The following is a 15,445-nucleotide window of genomic DNA, read 5'->3' as shown; positions in this document are numbered from 1 at the left end:
TTAGGAAACAATTTTTTTCTTTAAATTTACATTTTGGTTGCAGTGTCGCCACATTGCTTTATAAGCTTATATAGTCAAAACAAAATAAGTTTTTTAATTTGTTAAAACTTTTTTCCGACACCTCAAGAAACATCTTCTTGATATAAAATACATAACTCTATACATGTGTTCTCCAATTAAACAGTATATATAAATAAAATAAATAATATAAATATGTATTCAAACATATAAATGACAAAGTAGGGAAGAAAAATTAAATAAAGATAATAAAACTGTAACAACCTCCTAACAGAAGATGTACCACATAACATGTATGACTGCTTTTAAATCAAATCAGGTAAAAATAAAAGAGGCAGATCAATTGGTATATTGATGACTAAATATTTTGAACAAATATATAAGGGAAAAAGCAAATGCAAAATTTTATACACTAGCAGTTTATCATAAAATTTCAAGTGTCCTTATTTAATTATCTTTTAGTTGACTTCCCAAAACGTTTTCTTGCTGGTCATGTTTGATCGAATGAAAAAAAATCAGAGTTTTGAAAAACAAGGTTTTACAAATAATAATGATATATATTAAATATATTATATAATGATATATATTAAATAAATATTAAATTTTAAGATGTAATAAGATCATTTTAAATTTAAATAAGCGTTTAAAATAGTTTAAATGTTTAAAACAAACTACTTTAATATATATATATATATATATATATATATATATATATATATATATATATATATATATATATATATATATATATATATATATATATATATATATATATATATATATATATACACACACACACACACACACACAATATATTAATACATATATATATACAATATATATCAATTGATGTATTAAACTGAGAACATTTTTTTATTTAAATGCACTTGTTCACTATTTTTTTTTAAAAAAATAGTGAACAAGTGGGGGGAGGGGTTCGGGGTAGCACTAATCAAAGGAGGGGGGGGGCATTTAACTTTTGTTAATTCCCTTTTAAGATCATAACATTGTATATTTGCTGGAAAATCTGGCACACATTTTTGATAGTCACTATCAAAATTCGAATCTTATGGTAAAAGCATGAAAAAATGCAATAAAGATCTAATAGCCTTAACTGTATATTCATTAGAAAATGAATCATGAATGTTTCATGTTAGAAAATGAATGCTTGCATCTTTGTAAAATGGTTGCCCCGCCCCCCTTGATTAGTGCCACCCCTCACCAACACCTTAGTGAGTAGGGGGAGAGGGTCCAGAACACATACAGACCACTGATTACCTTTAATAAAATAGAATTTAAAGAAATAATGGTTTAATTTTGAAAATAATTTAGATATTAGGTATATAAATTTCAAAATTAATTTAGAGACCTTCATTTGAACCATAATGAAGGTCTTTAAATTAATTTTGAAATTTATATACCTAATATCTTACCCCATTTCTTTGTGCCCCTATCTACTATAAAGACCAGATCAAGGAAAGGAAAATCAATCACATCTTTCTTTTTATTAAGAAATGAATTATAATTTGATGCACCCTTCACATAGGCCAGTTGGCAGATTAGAGGGACACTGGTTTCTAGTAACACATTCAACAGTTGATAATTGAAAAATAAAGTTATTTAAAAATGCTGGCATTTTTGGTGTGAATTTGACAAGTTTATAATGTTTGCATTTTCAGATAGTTGAGTCTAATGGTCTTACATGCTGTTAATCTTAGATCAAAATAAAATGTTGGAAAAATTTACAAGCATCTCAAAATCGCTGAAAATTGGACTTTTTAGGCGAGTGGACATTTTGCTTTTAGATATATTTGAGTTCTGCCAATATTTTGGCAATATTTTGAGACTGCCAATATTTTGCCCATTTATTGCAGACAATACCTAATCAGAAAACTTATCGGTAAAGACTTGTGGATGATTAGAATAATGCTACATTTAGTTTCATTTTAGCATATTTTAGCAATTTTAGGATTTTTTCCAAAGTTGAGGTCATAATTTTTTTCTAATTAAACACAAGTTAAAAAAAATCACTTTTTTAAAGAGAGAACTATCCAGAAATAGTTTTAGAAAAAATGAGACGCTTGTTGAAAGTGAGGAAAGAGATATACAGCTTTAAAGCAGTCTGTTTTGACTATTTGTAAATCGAGGAGGGCCACTGTGTCATGTTTCTAAGGCTATAACTTCTGAAATGTTGTACTTGGAAGTCTAAAATTTCAAATTTAACCTATCTACATAATGCACATAACAACCAATGACCTGTGGTGACCCACAGGTCATTGGTTGAAATATAATGCTTTGATCAAATTACCAATTGTGCGCTTCCAATTTTTTTTTTCCTTTTCTATTATTGCACTGTTATAGACAGGTTGACGTTTGATTACCTCAACCCATCTTAAAGAAAAATAAAAAGAGACAAACAAGGTTTTCATTTTTCCATAAAATTCATAAAAGGATTTCTTTTAGTATTAAGTATTCAGTTTAAATTTTTAAAATATTGTATAAATTTGTTTTGATATTTACAAAAAAATTAACATTAAATTACTTGGATATTATCAAACTTCTTTTTTTATTTGAATGTAAACCTGTGCATGCAAGCATAATTTTAAACAAATTAACATTAGCAGGTAATTTTTTTACTTGCAAGTTTGAATTTTAAAAATGCATTGACTTTAAATTTAATTTTAAATTATCATTTTAAAAAGAGTTCATTAATTTTTAGGCATTAAAAATTTAATTTTTGGTTAAAAATTAGTCAAGTTAGTGTTAACAATGTTATAATCATGTTTTATCAATATTGTTATGTTAAAAATAGTTTGTTAAAACTGATTATAAGCTTATACAAGTTTTGAGTTTTTCTTATTGAGTTAAATTACAATCTATTATGGTTAGCTTCAAATTTACAACCTATTATGGCTATACTCTAAAGAAAACTCTCTATGCCAAAAATGCTGAACCTTTTTTTTTTGACATCCAAAAGATGCCACTAAACAAAAAATCTTTCAATCGGAGTTGAACACATTTTCAAATAATTTAAATAAAAATCAGAAGAATTAGGCTAGACAAACAAAAAAATTTATCTAGCTACAACTGACAAATTATGATGCCTTACAATATCAATTGTTAGTTATCCATTTTAAATGTAAAAGTTCTATGAAAAATCAATTTAGAACAAATCTCAATAATTTAAGAAATATGGTTTTTAACTCATGCATTTAAATATCAATGAAAACAATAACTAGTGTTGTTCAACATGCAGCAAAAGGCCCTTCATAAGTCTAAAATAATATAAATTAACAGAATTAATTGCCATATAATTCCCGATATCAAAATATGGTTCAAATAAATTCAACAAAAAGTTCACGTACTGGAACACAACTTTTTTTAAAACCAATTTGATTTTTTGAACAACTTATTTTTTATTCTGATTCACTCCCAACAAGGCAGCAAGCAACTACTGCTAAGTTGAGAGTTACTAGAAAACAAAAAATAGAGTTAAAGAGCAAAGAAACAGTTGACAGAAGATTTGAAAAGTTGTAGGTTGTATAAGTCACGTAAACATGAAGATGGGAGAGGGTTCCAAAAGGTTAAAGTGCAAGAAAAAAACTAGACAAAAAAATTTTTTTTAGACTATGCAGAGACAGATACAGTAAAAGGATGACTCTTAGCTTAATGATGAGTCAAGCAAGAATAAGTTTTGGTTGATGCAACTAGAGATAATAGCTCCCCTTTGAGCAGCGACCATAATAGTATTTAAAGAAAAGAGAAAGAGATAAAACTTTACGATGATGGGAGAGAGGCCCAAACCTGGCAGATAGAGCAGGTCCAACTACATTTACAATGCATTTTTGTAACTCCTATTGAAATAACAACAATGTTAGCAACCACTATTTCAATAGGAGTTACAAAATAGAGAAGAAATAGATACAGTAAAATTATGTTTATTGATATGGATACTGATGCTGCAATAACACTATTTTTATATTTAAACCAAGCGATTTTGCTGAATGACAAGTCACGCATAATAAATAAAAAAATTTGGTTCATGGAACAATAGTATTTTAAAAAAGAGAAAGAGATGCAATATTACGACCATGGGACACAGGGTCAAGCTTAGAAGCTAAAACTGGCCCAACTATATTTATAATAAGTTTTATCATTTAAGAAGAGAAAGGCATCATTGGAAGAACTAGCCCAAATGTGACAACAGTATTCCATACAGGGACAATTAAGAAATTTGTAGGAATCAGGAGTAAGAAAATGGTGAGCACGTTTTAATGAATGACAACCTTAGCAGATGCTAACTTTGGAATTGTTTGTTTATAGTGTTTCCACGAGAGGTGGTTACAAAAAAGTAATCCATAAAGACAAAGTAAAAGTCTCAATAGGAGTGTTACTATTTATCATTATAGAAATATCAACAGCATAGTAATAATTATTAGCAGTACACTACTTTGTATAGTTTTTTATTTATTTTCAATTTATATCTGTGACTATTTATTTATTTTCAATTTACATCTGTGACTATTTACTTAATTAGAATTTCTTTATTTGGCATAATATCTTTATTTCGTTTTTTTTTTTAATACAAACTTTGACATTATTAAACTTTTATACCCGAGCACTTTGTGACAATTTATTGTAATAATATATAAAATAATAATATCATATGCAGGGATTAGGGAAATGTCAGGGAATTCAAATGTCTGCAAAAAAAAAAAAAAAAAAAAAGAACTACCAGGGAAATAGGGTTGAATTTTGGAAAAATCAGGGTCATCTATTAAATTATGTAGAATACACATATGAAGGACTAGATATATTCGCGAAAGTTTAGACTCAAAGCTATTTGACAACAAATGTTTCAAATGGTTATTTTTTTTAAATCCATAATAAATTACGCTTTTTTTAATACCAAGTTTGATTTATTTTAAAAGAAAAACTATGGGGTAACAAAATGTAGCTAAATGTATGTATTTTGTAATTAAAATTACTTTATTTTAAATAATATTTACAATAAATAAAAAACTGTACATAGAAACTAAACAAAAGGTGAAAGTTGATACACCCTAATAACCCTGACAATCATATAAATATTCTTTAAAATGCGGAAACTTGTAAGTTAGATACTCGGGCAAATTAGCAAAAATAACAAAAAGTAATGCTTGTTAAAAATATTTATAAAAAGTAATAAAACTGTACATTGTATTGATGTCAAATCCTATTGATGTCAAATGCTAAATTTGGCATTTGACATCAGCCGTCAAATGGTAGATGGTGAGAACAAGAGTGAAATTAAGTGTCTAATGCGGCCTTAGATATTTGGCATTCATTATCTGATCTTGTTCTTGCCATCTGGAATTTAATTACTGATTTTGTCCTTGTCACTGGGGATTTTAAACCGCATCCCTTATAAAAAAATGTGTGGGGTGTATTCTATCACATGCTACGCGCTTGCAATGATACACTTCAGAGGAGAACGCCCCTGGACATTTGACACCTTATTATGTTTGCATGCCTATAATGATTATTGTAGATGTATAAATAAATCAATGTGACAATATATCCTGAAAATTAAAGCTTATTTTGTCTTTAATACTGCAGTTTTTCAAAATAAATGATACTTAATTGTGCAAGCAAAGATATTAAAATGCAAATATAAGTAAAAAATTAATCTAACTCATAACATAGTACAATAATAACCAAAAATTTAAGAGCAAACACAACAGCCCTTACTGAAATTTTAAAGCGAAATGCTAAATCTTGTAATGGGGTCATTCCAGCTCAATTCAATTTATGCTCGGCACCATGCCATCTCAGATTTTGCTGATTTTTGGAATACAAGCTTGAATTAATGAAAGAAAACTTCACTCCAAATTTAAGTGTCTGATTCCTTACTGTTTCAGAGATACTGATACTTGGTCCCAATCTCTTTTTTAACTTTTATTTTCAGCGCCATTTATTTTTTTGGCTCATTGCATGACACAATTAGCTTTAACTTATGAAATACTTGTTTAATTGTGGTAAAAATTTCTACCTAACTATTTTTTAGAACATATAAACTTGTTTGCATTTCACATCTAAGATCATTATGATTAATAGCTAAAGGATTTTCTATTTTCAAATCTTCAAACAATAACTATTCTAAAATTGTTTCTTACAGAACTAAAAAATATGAATGATAAAGAAATATGTTCAATTGGAATAACAAATAAAGAAATTTGTAACAAACAAACATATGTAAAATCCCATGATATCAAGAAAGTTTCAAGTCTTAATGATGTTGAAAAAGACTTGATAATTAGTCGTTCTGGCATTCAATTTGATGAAAATGCAACGGTTTGCCTACACCATGAATATGTTTATTTAAAACGTTATCCCGCAATCCACATAACTTGCTATGATCCATTTAACTCACACAAAGGAAAAAGAAAAAAAGGTATTATTACTTAATCATGAAACTTTTTGAAAACTTTGTTGTAATTGTATATAAATTATATATATTTTTACAAAATATTCACTGAAGCAGTAGTTATCACTCATGTTTTTAGGAGGATGTAAAGAAATTAATATGCAACTTGCTGGGAAATTGAAAAATATTGGTATTAATGTTATTCCTGGAGAAAAGATATGTCCCTCATGTATGATTAAATTGATGTCATTTAAGGATGATGGACAAAGAGAACCAACTTGTAGCCAAGTTTATGAAGATGAAGATAATGAACTTAATACAAATGAGTTGTTAAAAAAAATCTTAATTCTTCTTTGACGACTATGAACATAAATCCTCTCAAAATGCATGCAGTAAATAGTCACTCTAGAGTTGCTCTTAGCAAAAAAAAATTGTTACATGTTCAAAAAACAGTAAAGTTAGGCATTGCAAGGACTTTAAATATAGATCCTGAAGAGTTAAGCCAAGAAGATTCCTTCAATTCCTTCAAAGGTAAAGCAAATGACATGGATTAGAAAAATCAAAGAAAAAATATTAATTTTCAATCGTAAAATTCAACTTACAACACTGGTTCCAATTTCTTGGTCTCACAAAGATATAGAAAAAGAATTTAATGTTACTAATTACATGGTGCAGATATCACACAAATTGCTGCAGAAAAATGGTATTTTATCTTTTCCTGAAAAAAAAGAGGAAAGAAAATACCTCAAGAATCAGTAGATAAAATTATTGAATTTTATTGTAATGATGAAAATAGCAGACTAATGTCTGGTAAAAAAGATTTTGTTAGTATAGCTCGAAGATCTCACATGCAAAAGCGTTTGATTCTCTCAAATCTAAAAGAGCTATATGCAAAGTTTAAAACCTGTTATCCAGATATAAAGACTTGTTTTTCTAACTTTTGCTTACATCGTCCAAAATGGTGCATTACAGTAGGAGCATCTGGTATGCATACAGTATGCGTGTGCACCTACCATCAAAATGTCAAGTTAATGATTAGTGCAGTTGATCGGTATGATACTTAATAGTTAATGATTAGTGCAGTTGATCGGTATGATACTTAATATAATGAAAAATAAGTTACAAAAACTTACTGTTCATTCTTACATTGCAAAAAGTCAAGATGCTTCTTTAAGAAAGTTATATTTCTCAGAAAATTATGAGTTTGTTATACAAGACAAAATACAAAGTTTTCACTGGAACAAAATTCAAGCATCATTGCATCCAACAGTAATTTATTATAAAGAAAATAATGTCCTCAAATTTGATTCATTATGTTTAATCTCAGATGATTTACTGCATGATGTAGATATGGTTTATCATGTGATGAAGCTAGCAATTGAACATATTAAAAGCAATATTTCTCATAAAATAGAAACTGTCCATTACTTTTCAGATGGGTGTGCTGGCCAGTACAAAAACTGCAAACACTTCATAAATATATGCCACCATTAACAAGATTTTGCTATGAAATGTATATGGTCTTTCTTTGCAACAAGTCACAGTAAATCACCCTGTGATGGTATTGGCGGGACTGTAAAAAGACTAACTTCAATTGCTAGCCTTCATCGAACAACAACAAATCATATTCTTACAGCATCTGCAATGTTTAATTTTTGCCAAAATAAAATCATAGGAATTAATTTTTATTACATATCTAAGGAGTCAAACACAATAATTCGAAGTGAAATGGAGCAAAGATATGCAACTGCAAAAGCGTTACCAGCCACTCGCACCTATCACAATTTTGTTCCAATAAGTAACACAAAAATTGGAACTAAAGTTGTTTCTTAACAATTGGAGTATTCATTTGTTTTTAATTTTCAAACTGATGAGATTACTAAAGAATTCTTGTCTAATATAAGCATTGGCGCATTTGTATGTTTGATATATGATAACAATCCATGGATCGGACTAGTTGAGGAAACTGATGTTGAAAATAAAGACTTTCTAGTTAGATTCATGCATCCATGTTACCCTTCAAGGTCATATTATTGGCCTTCAAGAGATGATGTGTGCTGGGTTCCATCAACAAACTTATTGTTAATGATTAATATTCCAACAACTGTTACAGGAAGACAATACAAAATCAGTGAAATAGATCACCAGAGCATTGAAGATAGCTGGGTAAACTTTAAACCAGAGAACTAATTTGTTATCTTTCAAAGATTTTTAATTTTTACTAAATGTCGAAGATTATCAATTCTTATTGCCTTTCAGTTTTAGTTTTTCTCATTACAATTTAATTATTTTCATGGTTTTAGTGTAATTTCGAAATGTTTTGGGTTTATTATTATAAGACTTTGAATGCGAATAAATATGATTTAAAAAAAAAACCCTTGCAGTTTTTTTGTATTATGAAGCTTATTACATATAGAACATTAGGAAAAAATTTCAGAATTTTATCTTTTAGGCATCTCGAGATAAACATTTTTTTGTACGGGGCATCAAAAAACTTACGAAAAGTGTTACACCATTTTAAAATTGAATTTTCATATAGAAGCTTAAATTTTTGTGTATTTTACTCATAATTTTTGAGTTCCTCTCCCTAAAAAATAGTTAGGTAGAAATTTTTACCACTATTAAACAAGTATTTCATAAGTTAAAGCTAATTGTGTCGTGCAATGAGCCTAAAAATAAATGGCGCTGAAAAAAAAGTTGAAAAAGAGACTGGGACTAAGTATCAGTATCTCTGAAACCGTAAGGAGTCAGACACTAAAATTTGGAGTGAAGTTTTCATTCATTAATTCAAGCTTGTATTTCAAAAATCAGCAAAATCTGAGATGGTATGATGCCGAATTATTTTTTTTAGTTGATTTGACATGGAATGACCCAATGGTGAGTCAAGTCGAATACCGATTAAAGTAAGTAACACTTCATCTTCAACAAAAAGCTGTCGTGCTGGACCAGGTTTCTTTCTACTTGAAGGTTTACTAGCAGGACTAAATTGATATTACTTTGGTTTAAATAAACGTTTATGATCCATAAAGTAAGAAACTTTTTTATGTTTAGCTTTTTTATGTTTATGCTTGAACACAGCTGACAATATATAAAAAAAACATTTTCATTTGGACACCCAGTATAAAATTTTATGACTTTGGGTAAAGAAGGCACTGCCTCCCATGTTAATCTTTTATGACTGCTTTGTTTATAAAGTGTTGTTGGTGTTAGATAAGTTGCTAGTGTGTTAGTAATCAAATTGAGTTGTTGTGGAGAAAGTTGCTGATCAGATGCTGCTGATGATAGACATGGAGGAGATATTGACAGAGAAGACTGTTGGGGAATGTTGTCATTATTGATACTGCTACTAGTAGTGGTACAGGTACTTGAAAAATGTGTATTTTTTTGTTTTTTAGAAACTTTAATAGGTGTATATCGAGGCATTGGTAATTTTCCTTTATTTTGAGGAGATATTTTGTATCCTTTCAAATATAACCTTGGATGAGGGGATAGCTCAGTTGGCTTCCCATAGTCAAAAAATGTGATTTGAAAAGAGTCGACTATTTCTCTGTTAATAATTTTACTCCATGTGGAAAAATATTTCTCTTTACAAGTAAAAAATTTTAATTCGCTGAAACTAAATGTCTTCCGAACATGTTATTTCAAAACAAACTTTTCTTTGTATCAACGATTGTCGATACCAAGAAAAGTATGAAAATAAAACCAAAAACTGCACAATGATCACTCTTACCAATTAAAAAAACGTGTTGAGAATAAAAAAAAAAAATAGTTGTAAACCAAATTGATAATAATGGTCAACTTTTAAAAAACTAATTAGAAAACAGCAGGATATTTACGAATTTAACTTTTGTTTGCTCCCAGGCAATCCCAAAATGCAATGCATAATTATAATGACATTATTATCTGGCAAAAAATCTTATGTTAGAGCAACAAGTTGAAAAAATATTTTTTATTATTCTAACTAAATAAATATTCTAACTAAATAAAAATTAATCAATAGATTTTAAATTTCATAGAAAAATCTCTTAGTTTTCAAAAATTATGCACAAAAAAATCTCTTAGTTTTCAAAAATTAAGCACAAAAAAATTGTAACCCTCTCAAATTGAGGGGATTCAAACTAAGCATGGTCATAACTTTCAAATACTAAAAGATTATAGCATGAAATTTAAAATTTATCAAAGAATATTAATTTAGTTAATAGTAAAAAAAATATTTTATTAACTTGTTACTCACACGTAAAAGGCAAGGGTGTTGCAAATTTTTTGGCTTTTTGTTCCCAAACTACAACCATCGCAATATTTTGCAAAGTACCCTTATTTGACATAAAAATGTTTAGAGTTTGCTTCATGCCTGGAAGTTAGCTCAAGTTATCTCAAACACCGAAAAATGCTGGATCCGCCCTAGGTCATCTATAAATTTACTTATTAAAAATTGAAAATAGTTATCAGTAATTTTACTGATACTTACATTTATTCTATTGTATGGTTTACTTCAAAACTTATTTGAGCTTATCAATCATTATTAGCAATTGCAATATTTTAATTAAACTTTTAAAAACAGGTTGAACGAGAGTAGTTATTGTCAAATTTATTTAAATTATCAAAAATAATTAAAAAAAAAAATTATATAAATTGGAAGTGAAATACACCTTAACTCAATTCAAATTAAAAAAAAAAACCATTTGTAAAAAATTTGAAAAAAAAAAAAGAAAAAATGACAGAAACTCACAAAAAAAAAATGATTTAATAAAAAAGACCCATAAAAAAATGAAAAAAATTACAACTTGTTAGCAAATATTCAGATATTAAGTTTTATACTATTATACAAAATCAACACTCAGAATTAGGGTCAGCATTCGGCAATGCCGACCTCACACAGATTAAGGTCGGCAAATTATTGTCAACCTAATTTTTCCTAATTCCGGCTGCAAAATACTGTATACAACATATTGCATTGAATAAGTTTATAACTAACTTATAATTTCGATAATCAAAGTGTGATAATAAATTAAATGAATTTTTGAAATATATATATTATTCAGTATTAAATTATCTTTTTAACAGTGTATTGAGAGTTAATCTTTATTAAGTTCAAATTATTGTCCTATGTACATTACATTATGCCTAAATATGGACTTTCCTATGGTCTCTGTACTTCTGGATTGTGGTTTTCTTATAACTCCATTGAACAATAAATCATGATTGTCTTGATTAAAAACATCACTGATGTAGACCTTCATAACAGATGTAATGTAAACCTTTATTGTTAACTAAAAGCCTACTAAAAGTTAACAACTAAAAGCGAGCAAACTTTTTTGTTTAAACTTTATATTTATTTTAAATCAAAAAAATGAAACTATATGAAAACTTTTTTTCAAAAATAATCAGTTGGGCAATTATTTGACTAGGAGAAGTCTACATTTCTCTTTTCAATGATTCTTTTGTCAAATTGTTACAAGTAAACTAATTGGTGTTTGCTTTATCTAACTGTTTTCTACTAAATTTAACTACAATTTAAAAAGAAATTAAATCAGCATCCTGTTTAAAAAGAGCTTCAATTGCTAATGTGAGTCACTTTAAAGGAATAGAAAGGTTACTAATTATTTTAAGTTAACCTTTGCAAAATAAATTTAATGTTCAAATGTATTTTTATTTACTTTTGAAGGGACCTTCTATAGTTAAGGCTTATCTTTTTTTTTTCCTAAGTTTATTTGCAACTCTTTATCAACCTAAACTCCGAACTTAAACTTGGTAAAACAAAGCAGTTTTTTAGGAAAACAAGTTTTTAGGGCAGTTTTACCACCTCTACTGCATTAGTGATCTACAAAACAATTCAACTAATTTTCTTATATTAGACTCTTGAAATTCAACATTTAATGGTAGCAACAAATCTTTATAAGATAATTGAATATTAGAACTTTTATTTTCTTTTTCTTTTCATTATTATTAGGATGATTAACTGCTTTAACAATATCACCAGATTGATTTGATAACATAACATGTTGTTGTTGTTTGTTTTTTGTTTTGTTTTTTTAAAAAAAGCACATTAATTACACACAAATGAATAGTACATCAATTACATACAGATAAACAATTTTACAAATTTAATGTTTAAAATGTGACTATTAGCAACGGTTGTAAAATTTATTTTAGATTGAGCATTCAATTTGCACAAGATTTCAGGTGAAGTTTTGAATCCAGAATCAAAAAAGCAAATCAAAAGCTTTCAATTCATGGAAACAAGGATTGAAGGCTTTTTTCTAGTTTCTACAACCTATGAGTTAAGATTTGCATTTTAGAATGTCAATTTTATGCTACATTTATAAGTTCTCATAATGCATATTATTGAGCTGTAAGTTTTTCACACAACCTTGCAAACTTTACACTTAGGTTGTTGCAATTCTAGAGAAAATTTAAACCAAGCCTAAGCCTCAGATTATCTAAACGGGCTATAGGTCCTAAAAGTAGAAATTTATACTTCAACTTTAAAATACCATTGAATATGTAACGACTTAACGAAAATAAATAGTAAATGAACTCAATAATAATAACTGAATGGACACAACACTACAAATGATGTCACTAAGTTTATAATTTTAGAGTTGCTAAAATAAACACAACATAAATAAGCCAAAAATGATGATACATTTTTTGAGTGCCACAAAAATAAAAAATAAATTATTTAATATACAACTGTATTTACAAAAATAGTGATCAAAAAAGGCTTCTTTTTTTTATTATTTCCAAAGTTAAAACTTTTTTGTTTAAATTTTATATTTATTTCAAAACAAAAAAATGAAATTATATGAAAACTTTTTTAAAAAATATGCTTAAAAATTCTTACGCGGAGTAGTAGTTTTTGGACGTTTTTTAGTTTGTCTGGGAGTAGTTGGAGCCATATCTTGCTAGCAGGTACAATAAAAGATAATTTATAGTAAAAGATGATATTTTTGCAAATCATAACATTTCGCGCGAAATATTTGGGACTTGATTATCCCGAGCAATTTGAAACTGCCGCTCTTTAATTAATCATAATTAGTTGTATAATTAATACAAATATAAAAATTAGTTAGTTTTAAATTTGTTTTGTTGCAGATATTGTAGCCATTGGGGAAATATTATATGTGTTTTATTAAATTGATGTTTATTCGACTCCTTTCGAACATTGAAATATTTGGATTACAATAAGTTAAAACCCGAAGGAAATATAAACGATTAGAATCATGAAACGTCTCCCAATGCTTTGCAAGCATGTTAAGCTGGAAGAATGAGAGTACGAAAACAAGCCTTGTAAAGAACAGAATAGTTGTAGCAACCAACAATCCTAGAAGGCAGGCCCCCGTTGCTTCTGAGTAAAGCAACAAAGCAATTTTTTTTCCTTTCATAATTTTTTACAAATATAGCAAAAAAGTTGCTAGCTCTAATTTAAATTTTTTTTTATCTTTTATTTACTAAAGTGTTTAATTAGTTTTTTACAAAAACTTTCAAAATAACCAATATTACGAATGATAACCAATGCCATGCTGTATGGATAATATTGATCAATGGTAATCGATAATATCCTAATGTTAATCTAGCAACAGGAGCAACGTTAAATACTTTTAGTTTTATAAAAAACTTCTGTGATAAAAAATAAAAGAATTGCCATTGTAGTCTATAGCGAGACCACGTTATAATCATAAGACAAAAATGCGAAAAAATTTATACAATCTAGAGATTTCCCCGGTTCCCCACCCACAGTGGAAACATTCCATTTAGAAAGATAGCTAAAAATTTAACTTTTGTATTTATGTGGATAATAGGCTTTAAATAGTTAAAATAGAGACTGAGTTTATTATTTTTGAATTTAAATTAGCTCATTGAAGCAGCGAGAGTTGAAAAGGGTGAAGATGTCTAATCGTTAAAAAAATACCGATTGAGGGTAAAGCTGGAGACAAAGTAACTTAAGTAAGCTTTAATAATTTGTTTTTGAATTTCTTGATTTAAATTTTAAATGATAAAAAGCAATATGACTAAAATCGACAATTTATAACAATCCAACAAATAACTTTGAAAACTTTATAATTCCTATTTTAGAAAACTTAAAAACTCATGAATACAGTTTTATAAACAATTTAAATGCTAAATGCCTAGGCAATGAATACTATAAACCTGATAAATTTATTAAAGATAAAGTCAAAGAAAATTTCAGCATTTTAAGTGTAAACATGAGCTCGATGAGTAAAAATTTCGAAACGTTTAAAAAATTCTATTACTCTTTAAATTATCTGTTTGATATAATTTGTATTTCAGAAACATGGCAGGAAACGAATATGCCTTTGTTAGAAAATTCTCTTTATAATTTATCATTTTATAAATTGATTAGCCAACCACGAGTGAGGGGGATTGGAGGCGGAGTTGCTATCTACATTCGTGAAAATTTTGAATTAAAAAAAACAACATTTAACAAAACAAATAAACATATCGAAACCATATGCATAGAAGTTTGAAATAAAACTAACAAATCATTACATATTCCCTCATTATATCGACCGCCTTGTGGCAATCAGAATAATTTTATTAATTGCTTGAAAAGCATAACATTACGAATGTGTAAACATTATAAATATATATTTTTTGCAGGTGATATAAATATAGATGCTTTAGATTACGAAAAGTTTTCCAACATTAAAACTTTTTTTGATTCATTACTTGAATTTAATAAAGTTCATACTATTTTTAAACCAACAGGAATTACGCAAAAAACTTCTGCCAATCACAATATTTTAACAAACAACTCTTATAATTGCTGATTTTTCTGATTATTTTCCAATTTTTCACAGTACACGTAATATTCTATAGCGATGATAAAAAATGTCTTGTCACTAAAAGAAATCTTACTAAAAAATTTTCAATAATTTAAAATATATACTATTTTAGGACTCCTGGAAAAATGTATACTCAGCTAAGGATCAAAATCAGGCATTCAACAACTTTACGGCTGCTTTTTAATGTATTTTTGATACTGTCTGTCCAGTAATA

The 15,445-nt window shown here is 27.8% G+C and overlaps 1 protein-coding gene across 1 annotated transcript in view; it reads right to left on the bottom strand.

The window, feature by feature from the left end:
- Nucleotides 1-13,455, bottom strand: part of LOC100202591 (DNA replication licensing factor mcm4-A) — a 57,966-nt gene extending 44,511 nt beyond the window's left edge. Inside the window, exon 1 of the mRNA XM_065819369.1 lies at nucleotides 13,269-13,455. Coding sequence (XP_065675441.1) covers nucleotides 13,269-13,323 — 55 coding nt within the window. The 5' untranslated portion in view covers nucleotides 13,324-13,455. The remainder of the gene's footprint in view (nucleotides 1-13,268) is intronic.
- Between the last annotated feature and the right edge of the window lie 1,990 nt (nucleotides 13,456-15,445).

This window comes from Hydra vulgaris, chromosome 15, assembly GCF_038396675.1.
Source record: "Hydra vulgaris chromosome 15, alternate assembly HydraT2T_AEP".
Taxonomy (NCBI): Eukaryota; Metazoa; Cnidaria; class Hydrozoa; order Anthoathecata; family Hydridae; genus Hydra; species Hydra vulgaris.
Note: the sequence above shows the minus strand (reverse complement) of the source record. Positions and strands in the feature narration are given on the sequence as shown.